General features: G+C 33.3%; 1 protein-coding gene across 1 annotated transcript in view; it reads right to left on the reverse strand.

Annotated features, from left to right (window-relative positions):
• The window catches only part of LOC115232520 (GTP-binding protein Rhes), a 151,117-nt gene that overhangs the window by 63,113 nt on the left and 65,559 nt on the right, over window positions 1–22,445 (reverse strand). Inside the window, exon 2 of the mRNA XM_029802429.2 lies at window positions 20,178–20,554. Within this exon, the coding sequence (XP_029658289.2) occupies window positions 20,178–20,554 (377 nt within the window). The remainder of the gene's footprint in view (window positions 1–20,177; window positions 20,555–22,445) is intronic.

The raw sequence follows: 22,445 nt of genomic DNA on the forward strand, positions 1-22,445 counted from the left end.
AATGCATTTATATGCAGATGAAACCACAACACCAAAAATTCTCAATAGACGTATGTTTGAGATCTATCAAAATATTTTGAGGTTGTGTTATATAATATCTAAAGAAAATATTCTTCATTGGAAACATTAAAGATTTTCCTCACTCAATCAAACTAAAACAGAAATAGGGAAATGTTTCTTCCTAACAATCACATCGACCTACTCATAAATAACATACAACAAAAACTGTATATTTTCCCCTAAAAAAGATCTGCGATTCTGCTATCTTATATATGTTATAACTGAGTGAAGGCGCATGGCTTAGTGGTTAGATCATAGGGATCACAATCATGAGGTACTGAGTTCGATTTTCGGACCAGGCCGTGTTGTGTTCTTGAGCAAGACACTTCATTTTCACGTTACTTCAGTTCACTCAACTGTAGAAATGAGTTGCGAGTCGATGGGGGCAAGCTGTATCGGTCTTTGCCTTTCCTTTTGATAACATTGGTGCGTAGAGATGGGAAGCTGGTACGCATGGACGACTGCTGGTCTTCCATAAACAACCTTGCCATGGAGGGACACTTCTATTTGCAATTCTATGGTCATTCATGAGCGAAGGGAGTCATTACATGTAACTGAGTACTGTTCATCTCTGCCATAAAATATTAAAACACACACACACACACACACAGATACATACATACATACATACATACATACATACATACATACATACATACATACATACATACATACATACATACATACATACATACATACATACATACATACATACATACATACATACATACATACATAATCTGGAGTACAGTCAAGCAATGCCTGATAAACCAATTTCTTTCTCCCATATACTAAGAAGATTCCTTCTTGCTAAATTATATAACTCGATCTTCGTAATGTTATGTAACCGACTCGTACTCTGAAAGTGTAAATGAGAAAATTATTATTATCTGTAAGTGTGTTTAAATTATGACTGTAATTCCAGCTAATTAATTTTATAAGGCTTCTGCAACGATTTCTTATGGTTATTATTTTTCTTTTACATATGAAATATAAATTAGAAATAAAATAATTACTATATTGTCCTGTGTGCAATATGACTAAATTATTTAGAATTTATACAATTGTTTGGAATAAATATTAAATAATAATGTAATAATCATTATCTTCTGTTACAAGTTAGACGATTGTGAGTTGTCTTATTTTATAGTCTCTTTACTTGCGTCATAGCATGAGATGAACAAGTCTGTAAAATTATGATAAATATTGAATTCAAAGAATGCATTCAGTCTTTTTATTCAGTGAATGAATATTTGTTGCTTTCATATATTGGTAAACCCAAACACATACATATGCAAACGCCCAACACACACACACACACACACACACACGCGCGCGCGCGTGCGCGCGCACAAATGTCTACATATAAAAGTTCCTGGCTTTGAGTAAAAGAAAATACAGGGGGATCAGTTAATTATGATTTTATTCAACATATTCCCTTCTCTGATTCACACATTGAGTGTACCTGACCTGCAGTTTTTCTAAGCCCTGTTAAAGAACTCGGGAGTTTGGGACTCCAGCCAGGTCTTTCACGATACCCTTAAACCTAGGAACTTTTCAGCACCCCCTTGTTTATATATAAACCACAGTAGTTTTGTTCATGTTACCATTTCCTCTTTATGCTTTCAAGGGAAGCGGCATCGGCTGTAAAGACTTTTTATTAAGTTACGTCAGTAAATTACACAATGAATAAGAAAATGATTTGCTCTTTAGTTAAGAAGATCCAATTTCGTGGCACCGCTGAAAAATGTCTTCTGTCATAACCTGTATTTCTAATTTCAGCTTCCTAACGAATCGAATGTGAAATACTGAAACTGTGAGAAACGTGTGTGTCTGTGTATGCGTGTGTGAGTCTGTGTATGTGTGTGTGTGTTTGTGTGTGTGTGTGTGAGTCTGTGTGTGTGTGTTTGTGTGTGTGTGTGTGTTTGTTTGTGTGTGTGTGTGTGTGTGTGTGTGTGTGTGTGTGTGTGTGGTGTGTGTGTGTGTGTACTTGTTTGAGGGAAGCTAACTGCAGGATGATATAATAATCTATGATAAAAATTATAAACAAATACTTTCGAAAGATAACCAATTGCGTGATAATTTTTTCTTTTAAGTTACAGAGGGAATCCCCTGCAGATATACCCACCGTAAATCCGGTAAATAATTAGCCAATTGAAATCTGAAACCAACGACGCTATTCTTTAAAAAAAAATGTCTTTATTAAAGGCCTTTTGGAAATAAAATGCGTCGAATCCTACAGTTAATTTATGATGCAAACAGAAAGTGTGACAGCAACGTTCCTTTGGGAATAGTATTTTAAACTTTAAAACGGCATTAAATCGAATTTGATAGCTAATTTCGTAGCTCTAATTTGCATTTTAAATCTCTAAAATCAAGCTGTAGAATCTTAAATGAATGGTCAACGAGAATTTATAACGTGTCATGTTTCCTTAAAAGAAAGATGTAATTATTTGGGAATTGTTGCTTAGTTGAATCTGAATATGGTAAAATATATCTCACATCCAACGTAGAGATAATTACTGTGCTCTCTACCAGAAAAAAAAGTATGAAAAATATTAATTACTATAATCTCACTGAGAAAGTGGAAAACTGCTTCTATATTATTTTGAAATCATAGTTTCTTTACTACATTGTTTGAAAATCAGTGAAATTATCTGAAATTAATTAGGATAGCTGTTGGTTATTTTAATATCGTTTATGTACTAGGTTCTCATAGAATGGATATCATAGAGAAAATAATAATAACATTCGTTTCATTATTTTTAATATATTCAACACCATCAAAGACTAACAAATTTTCGATTCATAGAATACTTATGAGACAGACATAAGTCGCAAATTAATGATGATGTCTATAAGAAACATTGAATATGAATTTTAATATTATTTTTATCAGAGTCCTTTCCAATCGTTTAAAGCCAAAATAAAATTTTAAATATAATTTTTATCATTTATTAATATAACTTCCAAACAATAAGGCAAATTAAATTTTAACTTAAGAATAAATATTCTTATAATGTATATAATCCATAAATTAAATTCGAGATAGCTGACTCACGTAAGTGAACGTAGAGATATCTGACTCATACATTTTAGCGGAAGTCAATAAATTTGATACGTTAAATATTTTTACAACATTCCTTCATGTTTTGGAGATATCCACTTTTCAATATCTTAATTTGTTCTTTATGAAAAATCTTCTACAAAAGAGCATGCGTTCAATGTAATATAATTTAATCTCACAAATAACCAATTATAATAAATCATTCAAACGATCACATTTCCTGTTCATTTTTACTGACATCAATGGAAAGAAAAGAAAAACTAAATGAATCTTGACAAATTGTTGCACGCAATGTCCTTAATCTGTTTGTTGAGCATAATACATACAGTACGCACATCGTATTTCTTAATGTTTTGTTTATATATATATATATTATATATATATATATATATATAATATATATATATATATATATTATATATATATATAGGGAGAATTCACAAAAAAAAACAAAAGACGAAGACAGGTGGTGTAGACAACAAACAGATGTATTAGTGTAACGCTCGGGAAGTGAAAAAGTCTTTAACGTTTCGAGCCTACTCTCTTCCACAGAAAGGAACACAGAAAGAAACAAGGATATATATACATACAAACACACACACCACACACACACACACACAACACACACACACACATATATATATATATATATATATATATATACATATATATATGTATATATAAATATATTTGTGTGCATGTATGTATGTGTGTATGTGTGTGTGCATGTATGTGTGTGTGTGTGCATGTATGTGAGTGTATTTGAAATACGCACGTATGGGGTAGGTTTAAGCTGAATATTAAAAGAAAATCACATCTAATCTATTAGAAGACAGACCATCTATGTACAATGTCACATTCTATTATAGCATTCTAGCTTGGTATATATGCCAGATGCCAAACATCATTGATTCTGCATTAAGAAAGTTCGGGTATTATTGAAAGGCAGTGAAATCGTTGAAATCTCTATTCAATAACATCCATCATATGTTATTTACTTAGAGAAAAATAAAATAAGACATCAACTAAAAGAAAAACTAAATTATATTTTTTCAAAAGACTTCCATTTAGGCAACAGCAATGTAAACATTTTATTTTAAATATTCTTTTAACATTTTGGTTAAACATGTAGGCAGGTTATTGTATGAAATGGGTTTGCTGTGTGCGTTTGTGAGTGCTTGTGTGTTTGTTTTATGATATTAACGAAGTGTTTTAGTAAATTGATTTATAGTATAGACACAACGCCTCGAAAATGCAGTTGATGAGATCGACCTTGGTAATCGGCCGTCGTTTTATTGATTTTCCTGATTCAATGAAAGTTATAATTAACTTCAGCAAATCCTCGAACTCAGAATGTAAAGAACAACAACTAAATACTTCAGTACATTGGAACCGAAATTATATTGTGCCAATATACCGTTCTTAAACATGCTACACTTCAAATATATTATCATATGGTTTTGAACGTTAGCACAAGACCTCACATTTTGGAAGAGGTTTGAAATATTAGCACAAGGCCTCACATTTTGGTTGATTATATCAAACAGAAAGGCAGCGAGATGGCAGAATCGTTACTGCACCGGACAAAATGCTTAGCAGCATTTATTCCGGCTTTACATTCTCAGTTTAAATGCCGCCGAAGTTGATAAAATAAGTACCAATTGAAAACTGGAGTCAATTTAACTGAATTACCCCTCCCACAAAATTACTGGCCTTGTACCAAAACTTGAAACCAATATAGATTTTTTTTAACAGAGGCATAACGCTAATGATTTGGGAATTAGTAGGTTAGATCGCCTCACATCACTTTACTGGTACTTTAATTTACTGACACTGGAAGGATAAAACTTGAAAGAATAAAAAGCAAACGTGACCTTGGAATGTACAAAGAGGTAGCTAAATGCACCGAGGAATATTGTGCGACAGTCGGCGTATTCGTCCATCCATCATCCTACCAATAGCAATAATTTCTAACACCATTAATATAAACTACATCAACAATATAATGATGCTACCCTTAATGATGATAAATATATTAGTAGAAGAATGGAAGGGGTAATTCTGCATTTTCCTTTTAACCATATTTTTTTTATTTGTTGTCATGGCTTTTCTTTTAAAAAAAATATCTTTTAAATAGTCCATTATCAAATATATTATTAAATATCGACTTCCTAATTATTTTCAATACTCTGGTTCGACACGACCGGATACAGGTCTAGAAACGTGCTAAGACAACCCCTGTTGTTAAACTAGTTTTGATTAGGTGGTAATGGAATGATTTATGAGAAATGGTTACTACGGGAAACAATTGAATATACAAATGAACAGAGGTCGATCTGTTGGCAGACTTTAAATTGAAACAAAAATAGAACAAAAACAAGTTCAAAGAAACAATTTTTTAAAAAAATACTTTCTGCAATGAAAGAGAAAAAACAAATGAAATAGCAGTTTTTCTTTCATTTATTTACTTATTCATTTAGTTAATTATTTATTTGTTGTAATTCTTGGCAGTCAATATGGAGAAGTTATTTAACAATTATTTGTCGTTTGAGAAAACAAAATAATTGTTGTATTGATTTCTAACATAAGCAGGAAAGTTTGAGCAAGTGTTTTAGTTCACTAAATCAACTCAAGTAGTCGACTGGTACTACATGTTATTGATCTCACAGTTATGAAAGATAATAGTTGATCACAGTGTTATTTGAATACAAGATGTAAAATAATGTGATTAAATATTTCGAGATATATATTCCGATTCTCTTCTCACTGAATCTCCACTATTGTGCAGTTAGTAATAAAGATTTTTGACATAAATGCAATGCCGTAAAGTATGGATAAAACGCCAATTAAATTCAACGCCCTGCACTTTCTTATTCATTCTTCCATAGTCAGTAAAATAAATACCAAGAGAAATACCTGGGGAGAGGGTATGAATCACAAAGTTACTCGCGATGGAGCTTCAACTCTGAAGTACATAAAGATACGTACCTTGCTCGTAGGTCTATCAGTTCATCCGACTACTGCCCCAATCATAGCAATGATAATCATTGTAGTCATAACATTTTTTTATACTACTACGATTACTGATCATATCTAATCGCTGCCCCAGTATATAAATGTTGAGGACTAAGCGTAAATAATTTCAAGAACATCAACAGAAGGGAATGAACACCAAAATTTACCCTGTTCAGAAGCTTTTAGTCTGTACTCTATCGATACTGATATACACCTTTCTCAAATCGCTCCCAGTACTTTCTAATCTATTGACATCGGAAGGATGAATGCTAATATTGCCTCGGCGGTATTTGAGCTCAGAACATAAAGGCCCGTAAATTCAGTATTTGTCAGCAAATATTTTCTTTGCCTATTTCTTTACTACCCACAAGGGGCTAAACACAGAGAAGAACAAACAAGGACAGACAGACGGATTAAGTCGATTATATCGACCCCTGTGCGTAACTGGTACTTAATTTATCGACCCCGAAAGGATAAAAGGCAATGTCGACTTATGTAAATAGCTTATTTACATAATAAAATCTTTAAAATAATGAAGCAAGTTTGAATGTCACGCTTTAAACAGCTTTAACTATGGAAACGCATGGAAAGTAAATCTATAATAATAAAATGATTATGGTGTGAAGATCTATTAATTTACACATCAATATAAAAGTAAGACAATTTATAAAACACTGAATTTCCACGAGTTTTGATTATTGTTATTAACTCGCAATATTAAAAGTGGATGCCGGAATCGACAGATCGTCGGATAAAACTGCTTTGCAAGTTCATTTAAAATTAATGTGGGTTCAACATTTTACTTCATGCCTAGATAGTATACAAAATATTCACTGACCATGTACTCCATTCAAATATGTGGCCTTGTATTAATTTAAAGAGTTTAATGTATGTTATCAATCATTTTGTAATACGTTTTCTTTTTATTAGTTACGTACAACTTGATAGCTGTCAGATGAAATGTCTTCGTGATTGAGCGGAATTTACAACAGTTCTCTGAGATGTTATTTATAATTAAGCTGTTTATTACTGAGTCATAGCTTATCCGAGTTATTGCGAAAATATTAAATAGTTCGCCCCAAACAAATGTTTGATTGAGAAATGTTCAATTGCGAAATTAAATGTTCATTACTAAGAACAAGTATGGTAATAAAGCTAGAACAGTGTATCTCAAAGTGGGAAGATGCAAAATTTTATATGGATACTAAGGACAAAAGGAATGGTGTTAGACGCATAATTTAAATCCCCTTAAGACTTAGGTCTGCTATGAGCCCTAGGATTCACGCGATCGGGGATTAGGTAGGTTTGCGTGGTGTATAAGAGACTGCAATTACAACACTTACACCTGAACGGGAGACAGACCTGTCACAGGCTTAACTTCCCAGCTATTGGTCGAACTAATTTATATATAGCTGAGTGGACTGTACCAATGTGAAAAAAGGACATAACACACCACCCGCTTCGAGAATTAAAACTACAATATTACGATCATGAGTGTAACTTATTAATGGCCAGGCCACGCCCTAATTTTCAAAGGTATTTTTTGCTGTTATTCTATGGGTGAATCATCAACTCATGTTAGCGATTGAAATGTTGTTTCCGCATTCCATTTTATATTGAAGAAATGATTTATATGCAAGTAGTCTTTTAATGGTGATCAATCGGTTGGTTGCAATTTTTTGTTACGTATTTAATGTTTATGAATTTAAGCAAACAAACGTTAGTAAAAGTAAAGAAGCGATAGTTATAAATGCTTGAGAAGGACTAAGCTACAATATAGTATACTTGTAAACTAAGAATTTGATCACAATCAGTTTATGTAATACTAGCAGTATCGCCCGGCGTTGCTCGGGTTTGTAAGGGAAATAACTATAAAGCATTTTTAGAGTTATAGCCAAAAAATAGCAAAAGAATGGAAAAAAAATTATGGTAATTTTTTTTTTTTGAGAGTTAAAAAAAGTCGAGTTGCGTCCCCTAGACAGTCTGTGGTTTGCGTTTCTGATTCTCGACCCCATGTCGAATTTATCGATTTTTTTCAGAACTGGGGGAACTTTTCAAAATTTTCGCTGCGTTAGTTTTGAATTATGACATTGGGCTATGTGTGTGTCAAGTTTCATCAGAATCGGTTGAAAGCCGTGATCAGAGTGAGGGTACAACCTGACAAACACACAGACACGCAGACAGACAAACTGCCGTTTATATAGAGAGAGATGATGTATATTACTTATTAAGTTCTTAGTTTTATTCATCATCCTATAATGAATATTTCATTTAGACATACCATATAGTATGCTATTTAAAGCATGGTAGTGATGATCATGTGTAAGCCTTCTGCACTGCAAACTTCATTAAGCACCTGAGAAAGAACCGGGTACCACACAAACTAATCTCCTTTCTTATGTAAAACAGGCATTGTGATAATATAAGAAATCAATATAGTAATTATTATTTCCATGCCAGTGCAGCATAATTTTTACTTTGTGCTATAGTTTGTTAAACAAGTATTGTACTCGTTTTTGCTAACCATATTGATATGTAGGTATTGTTTCTGTGTGAGTTACAGATTGATGTAGTAAATAGGATTAAGGTTCTCTTAATATATTAATATATGGATAATTAAAACGCTACTTAGAAATAAGTTGACGATGAGGAAAAAACAAATTAAATTACTGGCTAATAAAAAATATTTCAGCAACTACGGGAAACAGCCATGAACAAAACATATTTTAGGGGTATTTTAACCTCATTAGCACAACATGGCATACTGTACTTGCTACAATAGTGTGAAAGAATCCTTAGTGAAGATACATAGAAAACGACAATTCAAATTGCCTAACAAGGCAAGTCTTAGTATTATCAAAAATGCTGCACGTTAACCTCAAGTACTCAAACTTCTTAAAACAGGAAGCAATGAAATTATGCAATCCGTGTTTCAAACACGAAACGCAAGCATACATAAGACATGTAAACTAGAAATATGAAAGGACTATAGTGGCATCATTTCAAACAGAGATAAACACCTCGGATTAGACACTTTTCAATCTCTTAGATTGATGTCTTAAGTTTATAGTCTCCCGTTCCAGGGAAAAAATTAAACTTTTCAGTAGGCTAGCATCTCCTTTCAAGCCATATTTTCAAATATGGTCATTAATAATTATTTATAATTAAAGCACACGGACAGCAATTTTGAGTGGAGGTGATTAGTCGATAACTGCGATTCTAGTATCGACCCTGGATGTGACCGCGGCTGGGTTTGAACTCAAAATGTAAAGAGCCGGAAAGAGTACCGTAAAGCATTCCTGCCGACGCTGTAACGATTCTGTAAAGGAGTCACATGTAGCTGGTTATTAATAATGAAACTTTAGTTAGTAAGAACTTCCGACATATTGAATACATAATGTAAGTTATGAATTTTTCTCTGTACAAGAAGTGTGTGGACAATATAAGTAGGTAACCACTTAAAAGACAGTCAATGGTCACTGATAAAACAATTACTATCACACGCAATTTTACATATGTATGTGATAAACTTCACAACAGAGTAACTGGAAGAGAGAAAGACACAAAACGATAAACATTTAACTCATAAATATAAATTAACAACATCGAACGCAAAGCCAGTACAGAATAGACACAAATAATGATTAAACTCTGAATCCATAAACATAAATTCTGTAACAACATTGGATACAAAATATAGATAGCAAAAAGAAGGTGTATCATATTGAGTCTCTTGTCTGTCTAAGGATTAATGTTATAGATGCAGTAGCATGGAAATGTTGCGATAAAATATTTTACTCAAAAGAATAAGAGAACTCGCTAAGATGAACTAAGATGAACTCGCACCAATAAATATCAAACCGGGTCGTCATGCTTTTAATCTGTCAACAGATTACTTATTGCTCTATGGTGCTTTGCTATCGTGATTGTTTGAAGCATATAAAATTTTTAATTAAGAGAACATTTAATTAAGAGCCATGTGTTGAGAAGGATTCTTTAGGGTTTAAATAATTCATCTCTGGAAATATGGGTGTTTCGCTCAACATCCTTAAACAATCCTTATTCAGGGACCTTTTGAGCAGGATGGGTTACTCCACCAGAAGAAAATTCTAACTGGGCCCCATCTGCAAGGTTATGCGCTGTTTATCTGGATATGAGATCACCATGTCGCGCACATATGGTTGTGATGCATGTGCCTAGTGTACTCTTATCAGACGGGTAGCCATGATAGGTACACTGGGCTTCGTATATTTTACCCCAGTGTCATTTTGATGGCATGCGCTGCTCTCTCACTCAATAATAATAATAATAATAATAATAATAATAATAATAATAATAATAAGTAAAGGGGTATAGGTCAAGGAGGCATGAATTAAGATAAATATCAAATTGCTTATGAAGGAGTTGTAGAAAGAAAGCAAATCTTCTAGGTAGTTTTTTGCGAATATTTAGGTAAAGAGAAACTAATCCCAAGAAAATTAAGATTTAATAAATCAGAATTAATGTACATACTTAGCGGAAAATTTTATTTACTTATTCATTTATTTTTCAGGCCACGGGTAGCTACAGGCATGTTTATTCTTATTAGATATCTCTTTAAAAATTTGAGAACCTTCAAAGACTACATAAATTCGAGGAACGAGATTTTTCTGTATGTCGGCATTTCAACCAATACATTTTGTCGGAATTAAAAAGTAGGCTACTGGACACTTAGTAAACCATAAATATCCGGTTTACGTCTGCGTGACATTGAACTATTGTAACGTTGGTTATCTCCCTTATGTTTTTATTCTTGCCTTTTTTCTTAACCAGCGTGTCTTGTTTAAACGTTATCTGCTTAAAAGACAACTGACACGGGAAAAAAAAATAGTGATGCTATTTAAACTTTTTCAGCTGATTTAGGGTAATTTTGGAGTTCTGAATCCGTGTCTGGCATCAGTTTTCAGACAGCACCTGTAGTTTTTTAGTAATTCACAGCATCAGATTTTCTAACCAATTGATAATATTGACTAAATAGTAGGCTATTCGCATTCGATTTTTATTCATGTACTTATCACTGAAACAAAAATAAGTACTGATAGAGGGAAATGTAGGCTACTTGTTAAATTGCCACAGAGTGAATAGGTGAAGAGGTGAATACATTGCCGTCTAAATTACGCAATAATGAAAATGACACTGACATCTCATTTTAACAGATATATTTACAAAATTGCTTAAAAATATCTTCAAATACTAAAGAGTAAATTTATTCAATAAAATCGTCATTGACTTCAACTACGGCCTCTAGACAACTTCGGAATTTCCTGAAACTCTTCTAGACACAATCCTGATCTTCAGCTCATCTTTGGTGTTATAAGGAGTTTTATTGGTCTCTCGCTCAACTGCGCCCCACACAATAATCAAGGATCTTGCAGTCTGGGGAGTTAGGTGGCTAGACGTTAGGGATGATGTGGTCGCAGAGATTCTCTAACAGCCATGACTGAGTTCTTCTGCTTGTGTGGCATGATGTAGAGTCCTATTGCTAGACATAGGGTCTTCCAGCAGCCACCCTCTTGACCCAGGGCCGCATTCATGTAGCCTTCTGTGTTGAGTCTGAGGCCATGTTGGAATATGAATGGAGGCATAATGTCGCCATCAGAAGTGATCACTCCAAACACCATGATGTTGACTAGGTGTTTGATTTTTATCATTCGATATTCCTTTGCATTATACACATGCACACACACACACCTACATACGTGTGTGCGTGTGTGCGTGTATGCCTGTGTGAGTGCGTGCGTGTGTGTGCGCGTGGGTGTGCGTGTGTGTGAACATCATCAACATCATCATCATCATCATCACCCCACCACTATCACCACTATCACCATCCACTTTTCCGTAGCGATCAAGTTCGTTGATATCTTGAATTCTTATATTTACTCGATTTGGGGCCGATTTTCCTCAGGCGTCACTCTGCAGCTGACTAATGCATTTTGAAGTGAGAAAACTAAAGCAACATGAAATTAAGTGACTTGCTCAAGAACAGAACGTGTCCGCTACCCGATCATAGAGTCGAACCTATGTCCTTCTGATTGTGTACTGGATATACATGTGCATATTTAATTACGTATGTATGCTTATGACCGCGTGTGTATCGTTGGCGATTTTTCCCTCCATCTTCCCTTCCTTCGATCTTTCCTTTTCCTATGTTTCTGGCGAAAAGCTCCGCTCGAAACATTTAATCCTCTTTCCTTCTTTCCTTTCCAGAGCGTCCAATAACACTATACTTGTTCCACGTCCTCGCGTTGTTATGTTTTCCTTTTGTTCATGTTTGGATTAACCATATATATATATATATATATATATATATATATATATATATATATATATGTGTGTTGTGTGTGTGTGTGTGTGTATGTGTGTGTGTTATCTACTGTTTTCAATGATTTAATTTATTTTTTCTGATGAAAGACCTGGTGTCTACCAAATATGCAAATTTCAGTCATTGGAATGTAGATAACAAAAACAATGTCACATTTTAAATTTAAGAAATGTCTTGCATACTTTAGTGACATATTGTATTTGTAATGCGCAAGTTAGTTTATCGATTTCTTTCAACTGAAAATCCTAGCTTATCGCTTAGGCATTTACTCATAAAACCAAGTGCACCCACTATTATTGGTGTAAATATGAATTTATAATCTGGATATAGATGCTGGAGATTTCGAAAAAGCTGTCCATAGTTATCCTCGTTCTCTTTGATTTTCAAAGAGTTACTTACATCAGCAGGACATCTGAATCTCTACCCCGGTACGTACGCTTTCATGTCTGTCCCGAACAATAACTGGCATGTTATGTCTACACTTGACAGATATTTCAATGGAAATCTTCAACTAATATTCCTTGTGTTGATGTTTGTGTGTGTAATAGGGAGATTTTCTATATTTATTCCAGGACAGTCTTTTTTCCCGAACGGCACTATATATTGTTTTTGCCACAACATAGTGTCGCATAAGGAGATAGTACCCTGACAACATTTTTGGGCAGCTGCTAATCATAAGTGTGAAATCTTCCATAGAAACATGACAAAATCTACATTTTTAGTTTCGTCTTGAGCTCTAAGAGCTTCGCAGTCTTATTTGTTCATTAGGTATTTCTTAGCAATCTCCTGTTTGGGGATTGCAAGTGCATAGCCGTTAAATTGTGATGTGCTGTATCGATCACAAGTCCAAGAGCGTCTTCGCTGCTTCAAGTCATCGAGAATATACCCATGTATAGTCTTTTTTAGTATGCTGAGCGTTTTACATCCACATCCTCTTAAAGGTATGTTTTGGGGTTGTATGGGAGGTCATCAGGAAGAGAGTGCTCCATGAGGAGCTCGTTACCGACACGTAGGATATAGAAGATCTGTGGAGGCTTAGAAGAGACACGAGCTATCAAGAAGGCTGGACTCAGCCAACAAAAAGTCAGGAGAACGTGGGTCAACATACTGCAGCAGAACATCACTCAGCTAGGTCAACAGTGCGACGGGGGTTTGATGCTGAAAAACTAGACACAGTCTAAGATCCCTCCCAAACATCACAGATGATGTTACCCAGAGCATCTATGACATGTATCTTTGAATATATATATATATACTTAGGTGTGTGTGTGTGTATACAAATGCATATACATATTCATATATGCAAATATGTAAACGAATACACATAGACAGACTCAGACACACTTTCATACATACATACATACATGCATACATACACACACATATATATATATATATGTAAATAAGTATACATATACACATTTGTGCGTGTACATATACATATATACACACACACACACACACACACATATATATATATATATATATATATATAAGAGTGGGTGGATATAAGAAAGAAAAAGGCACTCAACACGTATAGCGTTAACTAAGTGTGAATGAGCCAAGTTTTAAATGATATAGATTTAATTTCTTCACCTTTCTTCTTACGCAAATACTGTGTAAACCATATAAATACAATCGCAGCAGCTGTCCAATAAAATAATAGATCATTCATTCAAAAAAAGAATTCATAGATAACAAGAATTCGTTTATTATTTAGCTTCCAGTAACGTGTGAAATCATGGGTAAATTATGGAGTGTAATTTCGTTACTGGTTACTATTTTTGAAACAGTTGATAAATGAACCATCTTAGCTTGGTAAGTCATTTTGCATTAAAAATGAATTAATCATTAAACGGATTTTTCTATAAGAAAAGCAGAGTATTTAAACAAAAAGTAGATATACGCTCATGGAGAGTACTCGAGCCATGTATCTATTACTTGGTGGCAGTAATTTCATTGAGACTAGAGACATATGTTAATTAGTGAACATATCATGATTCTGAACCACAAGACACGTACTAGGCGAACTCAAATGTCGTCATATTTGTCATTTGAACTGTGCTGTCAATAATTTCAGTAACATATCTATCCACATTGTAGAACATTTAGCTTGACTTTGATAGTGTCTTTGATAGAAATAAGGTTGTGCTCAACATAAGAGTCCCTTCGGTGCCTCCGTGGTTATTTTTACGGCTACTTAAATATTTAATTTATTTCTCTTAACTTGATAAGAGTAATTCAGTAATTATTGATTAGTGGCGTTTTGATTGGCGATAGAACATTCAATTACAATTAGAAGTACAACGTTTAAGGATATTTACATTATTCTGTCATACAACTTATTTTTCATCAAATATTCGATGCTAAAATCCCAAAATTATTTTAGAAGAAAACGGAACTAATTAACTGAATATATAAATCATTACACTTTTCGATAGTTATTGATTTGAATATTCGATTATTGTATTTTTGTAATATTACACTCATTTACTAAACTTTGGAAAATGTTTGTCTACTTGAGATATGTGCTTAGATTATTAAACGATTCTAAGAATTCTCGTCAAACATTTTTATTGTTAGTCTAAAAACCAGTATTTACATTATGGATATCGTTTTGATTAAGTACAAATGCCCAATACTTAGTGGGAAGAAAGACGTAACAAGTACGACGTTGACGCTTTCCGAAATACATACAAGCAGAAATTGAAACCACGTTGCAGCTCTCTACTTACCAAATGTTATCGCTTACTCTTTAACACTTGAAACACTGTCTCATAAAACTATTGTATTGGCGTTTGCTTATATAATCAATTTCTGAAATGTCACTTCTATGTTATATGACTATAGATCTGGTTTGATTTTTAAAATAGATGCTTCCTGCAGAATTCACATCAGCCTGTCTAACTTCCATAGGAATGCTGTAACTGTTTTCTGTTTCCCCCAAAACGATCTTTGGTCTTTTATATTTGTAATATAATGGAAACGTTAACAGAAATATTCTAAATATATTATTCACTTCGCGAAAAAGCAGCATTTCTATTGTTTTTCTTACATCAGAGCAATCCTAAATTTGAATATCTTGTGTCACTGGATGACATTTCACACAGATGCTACTAAAATCAGTGATAACTTAACCATCACTTTGACATATTCTGTCCAATGTGGTTAACTATAACATGAACATCCAGTATTTCGTCTGTCGTTACGTTCTGAGTTCAAATTCCGCCGAGGTCGACTTTGCCTTTCATCCCTTCAGGGTCGATAAATTAAGTACCAGTTACGCACTGGGGGCGATGTAATCGACTTAATCCGTTTGTCTGTCCTTGTTTGTCCCCTCTGTGTTTAGCCCCTTGTGGGTAGTAAAGAAATATATAACACGGACATCCAGAGTAGTTTTTCCTAATTATCTACTCCTTGATTGATTGCTTGATTTATACATTTCAACAGTTATGTATTATTAAGCCGCAGCCGGACCCTAGTGAAACAGTCATATAATCCAAAGATATTCTAGTTTTGACCATTGAGATTACATTTTCCAATGCTTCGTTTCAACTTTGACTCTGTATGATTTGAATGAATTGGACTGCTTTTTTTCTAACATGTCGAGCTACCACGCAGAAGCTCCTTATTCTTTCCATTAGTGATCGTCAGATATGCTGAAATTTCGATTACGTTAGATTGCTATCGGGCTCTTTCTTGATTTAATGATATTTCTAGTAAATATTTCCAGGTGATCAAGTAAAAAAATCTTAAAACATTTCTTCGCTGTTATCCATTCAAAAACAGAGTGGTTAAATTTACATAAAAGATCTAAAACTGATAGTTAAAAAAATAAAGTATTTTTTTATGTTCGAAAATAAATACACTATTTCTAATTCAGAAATAGATATTTGATTCGGATTTCATCAATTGCTTAATATTACTAGCAAATAATATTGGAAGTTTTACAAGTCAAAATAATTCCAGAAATTATCGATAAGGAAATATGTAGCACTTTCTGTTGTTTTTATTTATTTATATATTCGTATTTAACTCTGTTGAATTGTTATGACAGTGTCTGTTTCCTTTCAGAAGGCATATTATATAATCATTAGAAAACATAGTTTCTAAATTCTACATCCACTATCATCACCCACTTCTGCATAATCAAGTATGTTATTAGAGTAATACTGCCCAGAGCGTAGTAACGGATTAAGATACCATTATATTTTACAATGAAACGGTGAGATTTGAGGTTTATTTTAGAATATACATTGTTTTAAAAATACATTTGTTTCAGAGTAATAATTCGGGATCTTTTCGGTTTGAACGGCAGTTTTTCTAGCGGTGTCACATGAAACTGTTACTCGTAATTATGACCCTAGAATCGATTTATTGTATTTCAATCTCTTTTAGGGTTAGGGTGGGGGAAGGGTATCTTTTTTTCTTCATAAATGTAAATAAACCCAATCTATTTCTTAAACGAGGGACATATTCATACGGCACAGGATGCTTTTTAACTCAATAGACGTCACTGATTGGTTGAAATTGCAGAAATTGAAGAAAAAAAAACAACAAATATCTTACAAACTATAGAATTTTCTCAATAAAGTCAAGAGAAAAAGATGTTTTATAAACACATTCTACCAGTATACGAAGTTTAAAATGTTTTAGTTACCTAGAAATTATGTTAAAAACTGCCGTTCAAACCGAAAAGATCCATAATTCGGTTTGCATTAGAATTTATCACTTAAATTATGTTGTTAACTCACCTTGTATTTTTTTATTTAACATATGACCTCGTTTCGATTCTCAATTCAAACCATCTCATTTCAGTCATGTTGCTTTTTCCCATTTGAAAAGTATAAATGACCCTAAATCTCGTTTCTCTCCCAGCATATAACATCATGCCTGCCATGAAAATATATTACCATCTTACACTTCTGGCTCATGATTAGTTTCTTCTTAATATTGACCAGTTTAACACTGTTCCGAATGCGTTGATTCCCATAAGATATTCTATACCAACTAGATGCCTTCACAGTTGAAATGTTATTCCCTCTAGACATATTACATCATGGTAAAAAGTTTTTCTTTCTTTCCAGACACATTTCAACACACTCAAAAGTATTATATTCTCTTGTTATATCAGAACAAGAGGAAGTTGTTTTACCCTTTCTCATCATATTTCATAGCTGAAGCGATTGCAATCATTGCAAATGATCGTCCGAAGTGGTTTTGGTATTGTAGGAAAGGAAACATTTGGCATAATTCTCTTTCATACTTCAGTATATAGCCTAACTTTCCAATAAATAAATGTCCATCCACGCAATTTTCTGCAATTCCAACCATTTCTAATAGATTTTATTTTGTGTTGAGAGCAAGAAACTCAATTTTGGACTCTGGAATTATCGATACATCTTGTATAGCTTTTCTTGTAATGAGGTAGTAACTATATATATATATATATATATATTATATATATATATATATATATATATATGTGTGTGTGTGTGTGTGTGTGTGTGTGTGTGTGTGTGTGTGTGTGTGTGTGTATATATATATATATATATTATATATATATATATATATATATTATATATATATATATATATATTATATATATATATACATACGTGCGGTGTGTATTTAAGTATAAGTGTATATTTGTGTATAAGTGTACGTTTAAGCTTTTCATAGCAAATCGTCGATGCTATTTTTAGTTGTATATTTTGGTGGGCTGCAGTGTTTACGATAATGATAAGAATTAACCCACATGTATAAAAAGAAAGAGCTACATCTGTAGCAGAGCAGCTTAAATTTATTCGTAAAAACAGTTTTTTTTATGCTCGGCCGTCTATTATTACTGAATAGCAATAATTTAGCAGGATCAATTCCCTAGTAGTTAAATGTTTAATGTGTTATTCTGTTATTTTTTTTACATGTTACAGCCTAAAGGCTGTGACCATGCTGGGGCACCACCGGTGTTGATATTATCTGTAAAGTTTGTTTGTAGAGAACTTATAACTGTTTTGGTGTGTTACGCGTTAATTTTAAAAGTCAGAATGTTTAACGTTATTTTCAAACTTTGAAACGCTTCATCTTATCTGATGGTGCTACAGATAGCTTTTATCATATTTTGTGATATCATCAAGATATACCATTAACCAACGCACACTTGTAAGTCAAACATTTTTCATTATTTAAGGTAGATTAAACGACGCAAATATTTTAGAGGAAACCTACTATAATCGGAAATCGACAACGAATCATAGATATATTTAATCAAGGGATTAACTCTTACTCAGCAATCCTCACCATGCTTTTGTTATAATGATATTTATAATAGGACTCTAAGTTAGGTAAAACATCTTATGTTCATAAGAGTTACATGATATTCCTGGATTCCACATGGACGTTAGCTTCGCTAGTGATATGAAGTATCTACAAACAAGATCAACTAAACTGCAGGTAAGTTATTTTTTAAAGAGGTTTACCACGAATCCAACTACATAAATATATGCTTCTATAGTCCATAACGTATAGTATCTTCAGGTCAAACTAAAGAAACAATGTAGCAGTAGCTATGAACACTTCACCACTAGAATCCTGGAGAATGCAATGTTTCCATTATTATGAAACTTAAGGTGCCAAGCTTTCTGAAAACGCTTCAGTATATCAGCGAGTTATGGGCATCATGCAATCAACATTATATAATTTATCGACGACAAAATGTTTAATAAGAATATCAGTGACATTACCACAAGCATTATTCATTAGAATATTAATTCCACTGGAACACTACTCAAACTGTTGGTGCATTGTTGCCACCTTCTCCACTGTATTGCATATATTATTAATAGACATTCGGTCTTACATATACGCGGCATGAATAAAACATCGAACAGCAACACAAGATGTTTTATAAAAATTACAAGCATAGTTTACAAATACCCACGTCAGTGTATGAACGTCTAAACATGGCCAACAACGACGAGATCTGAAAATGTCTCACTAAACATTTGCAAGGGAAATATTTTATATCTGGTTCATCTCTGATAACAACAAATTAGATAAACAATACTTCACCCATAGCATTGTCACCAAAGAGATAAACAGCTAGTAATCCTAATAAATCTGGAATCTTCCATCCAGTTTGTGTACGTATTCTATCGCCTAAAACACACCACTTTAAATGCCACAAATCTTCCAGTTGCTCACATCATTTATTTGTATTAACACAGTTTTGTTAAAGAGAGCAAATATTTGTTAATACAATATATTGACTGTATCATGTTGCTGGCAGAATTTAAACTTCTGGTGGTGATACATATACCTTAAAGTCTATATTTAAACGTACAGATTGTAGGCAAATAATTTTGTTTTGTCCAGACGCAATAATTTTATTTGTACTGGAAAGTTACAAGAAGCGTCTATAGAATCTAACATTTGTCTCATTGACTCCAGAAACTAAAACGAAATAAAAATGTTTCGACTGAAAATCGAATTGGTTCAGGACTTTATTCGCTATGCTCTCACGCACTGCTATGCATTACCAATCAAAAGATTAGTGGTTACAAGTAAAATTTCTGTATTCCCTCATTGATAATCACAGGAAAGTGATTATATATAAAATAAATATGCATAAGCAATAACAAACACATATAGGATAAATATGGATAACATTCTCACCTGTGATAAACGATAGTCGTCTCATGGCTGGAAACGGATGATTCCCAGATGTATCCAATATATCAAGCCGATAGGGAGCTCCACGAATTCGGTAAATTTTCCGATGAAAATCCTCTATGGTCGGTGTGTAGTTCTCATCAAATTTGTTGGCAAGAAATCTTGAAACAATGGCAGTCTTCCCAACTTTTGCTGATCCAAGAATGACAAGACGATGACAGTTCTCAGGGGGAGCACTATCACCTTGTTCTACAAGAGCCATGTCTGCGGCTGTTGCATTTCCCAGAGACCAACAGAGACATGCCAAATGAGATTGACCTACAGCCAAACAAGATTTGCTATCGTTGTCTGTGTTTTGGAAGTACAGCTTCCAAGGACGACTGGAAAAGATAAACGTTTTAGGATTTTAGTTAATATTTATGAAAAAAAAACGAGAAATGGAGAGAATTAACACAATTATTTTGAAAGGAAAATGCATGAATTATTAAATCAAAATAGTACAATGAATGAAATTTGAAATCCGCAATGAATTGCGTTCTCTGCAAATGTTAAGAGCATGATAAGAGCGAATTACCTCATTATTTTTCTAAATTGTGGATTTATATATTTCTCTCCTTCTTTTGATTTAATACCGAAAATATGTTATGAACGGAACTTCCGATACTTCAGTAGTGAAACCGTAAGTAATTATTTAACTTTTCACTTAGTATAACTTTATTTCAACTAAGTCCATACTAGAAGTTAATGTGTGTAAAAGCCAGACAAATCTCATTAAATTATGAGGTTTATCGATAATGAAAAGATATGTCTATTAGCAACACATAATTCCAAACAAAAATCCATAAATGAATTATTCAGCTTAAGATCTTAACCATGAACAATAAAATCCAATAATAAAGCTAGGTCAAAACCAATGAGTGAGACACAAGAAACAAAATTTGAATTCAATTACATTTTGTGACAAAGCCTGGTTAGATGCTATTATTATTGCTATGGTTTAAAAGCAATAAATTCGTAAAATGTTGCCATCATACTCACTGAAGAAAAAACGTAAAAGAAATACACAACCTTTCTATGTCACTAGTATATAATATTGCATGTGGAGACAGCAAAATTTTACTGGCCGTAAATGAATAGCATAAGCCACGTGCTCGACTAATTGCTTGTGCTAATTTAGCAATAAAATTACTGGGAGGCGTGGTATGGGTAGTAACGATTCTTACTTTTGAATATTCTGATTACTGAAGCAAAAAGAAATTATAAATGCATTGTAAAATCATTTATGCGTGTTCTGTCTCTAGAAAAAAAAATTATACCATTCAATAAAAGTAGACAGTGAAAATTATTTTCGATAATGTCAACGTCAGTTGAGATATCCGTTCAAAGCGCAATTTATAACTGAACGATGAAGTAGTTCTGGTTGAAATTGAATTAATTCACGTAACTATTTAGCAAATGACACTTGTACAATGGCTTTTTGAATGCTGTGCTACGACCATTGATTGTCGAAGTTTTCATTACATAAACAATAATTTTGTCATTAAGGATGAAGCCTTAGTTGTAAAGGAGAACAAAGAATACAAAGATGTGGCTTCCATATTTTTTCCTAAAGATTTTATTGACATAAGTGATGTGGCACCAAACAAGGAATGAAACCAATTTCTGTTAGAAGTCGACATGAGCTTACTGTTTATATATTTCAAACCGTATTGTTCTGGATTATATTCTTCTGACATAATGTAAGACAAGCGTCTGTAAGTGTAGGCAATTCGCCTCATTTGTATAGCTATAACTACAACCTACTTTATCAACACTGGTAGGATGTGCACACAGAACGAAGAAGGACGGGACGACATTACATCTCCTTTAATTCAATATCCTACTTTTGTGGCAAGTGGTGCGTTCGATAATTCTTAATATTATACGTTGTGAAAAGAAGTTGAGCAACAGAAGAGATACAGCATCGGGCAATATTTAATTACAACTTAGTTCAAATATGACCAGGATAAATTTTATTTTCATTTATTCTTGGGGAATGGATAACATAAGTTCCAGTTATACGCTCGTGTAACTTCAACGATTCTGCTAGCCGGCTGTCTTATATATATATATATATATATAACTTTGATAGGTTTCAGTTAGTATAGGCCCAGGCTATGTCTAACTTAATAGTACCATCTCTGTATAGAATACACTTCGTAGTGCTCAAGACGTTTTAACCTGAGCAAGTAGAGGAGTAAATGTAAGGATAGGCAAGTCAAACAAGTCGAT

Source organism: Octopus sinensis, linkage group LG2 (assembly GCF_006345805.1).
Source record: "Octopus sinensis linkage group LG2, ASM634580v1, whole genome shotgun sequence".
Taxonomy (NCBI): domain Eukaryota; kingdom Metazoa; phylum Mollusca; class Cephalopoda; order Octopoda; family Octopodidae; genus Octopus; species Octopus sinensis.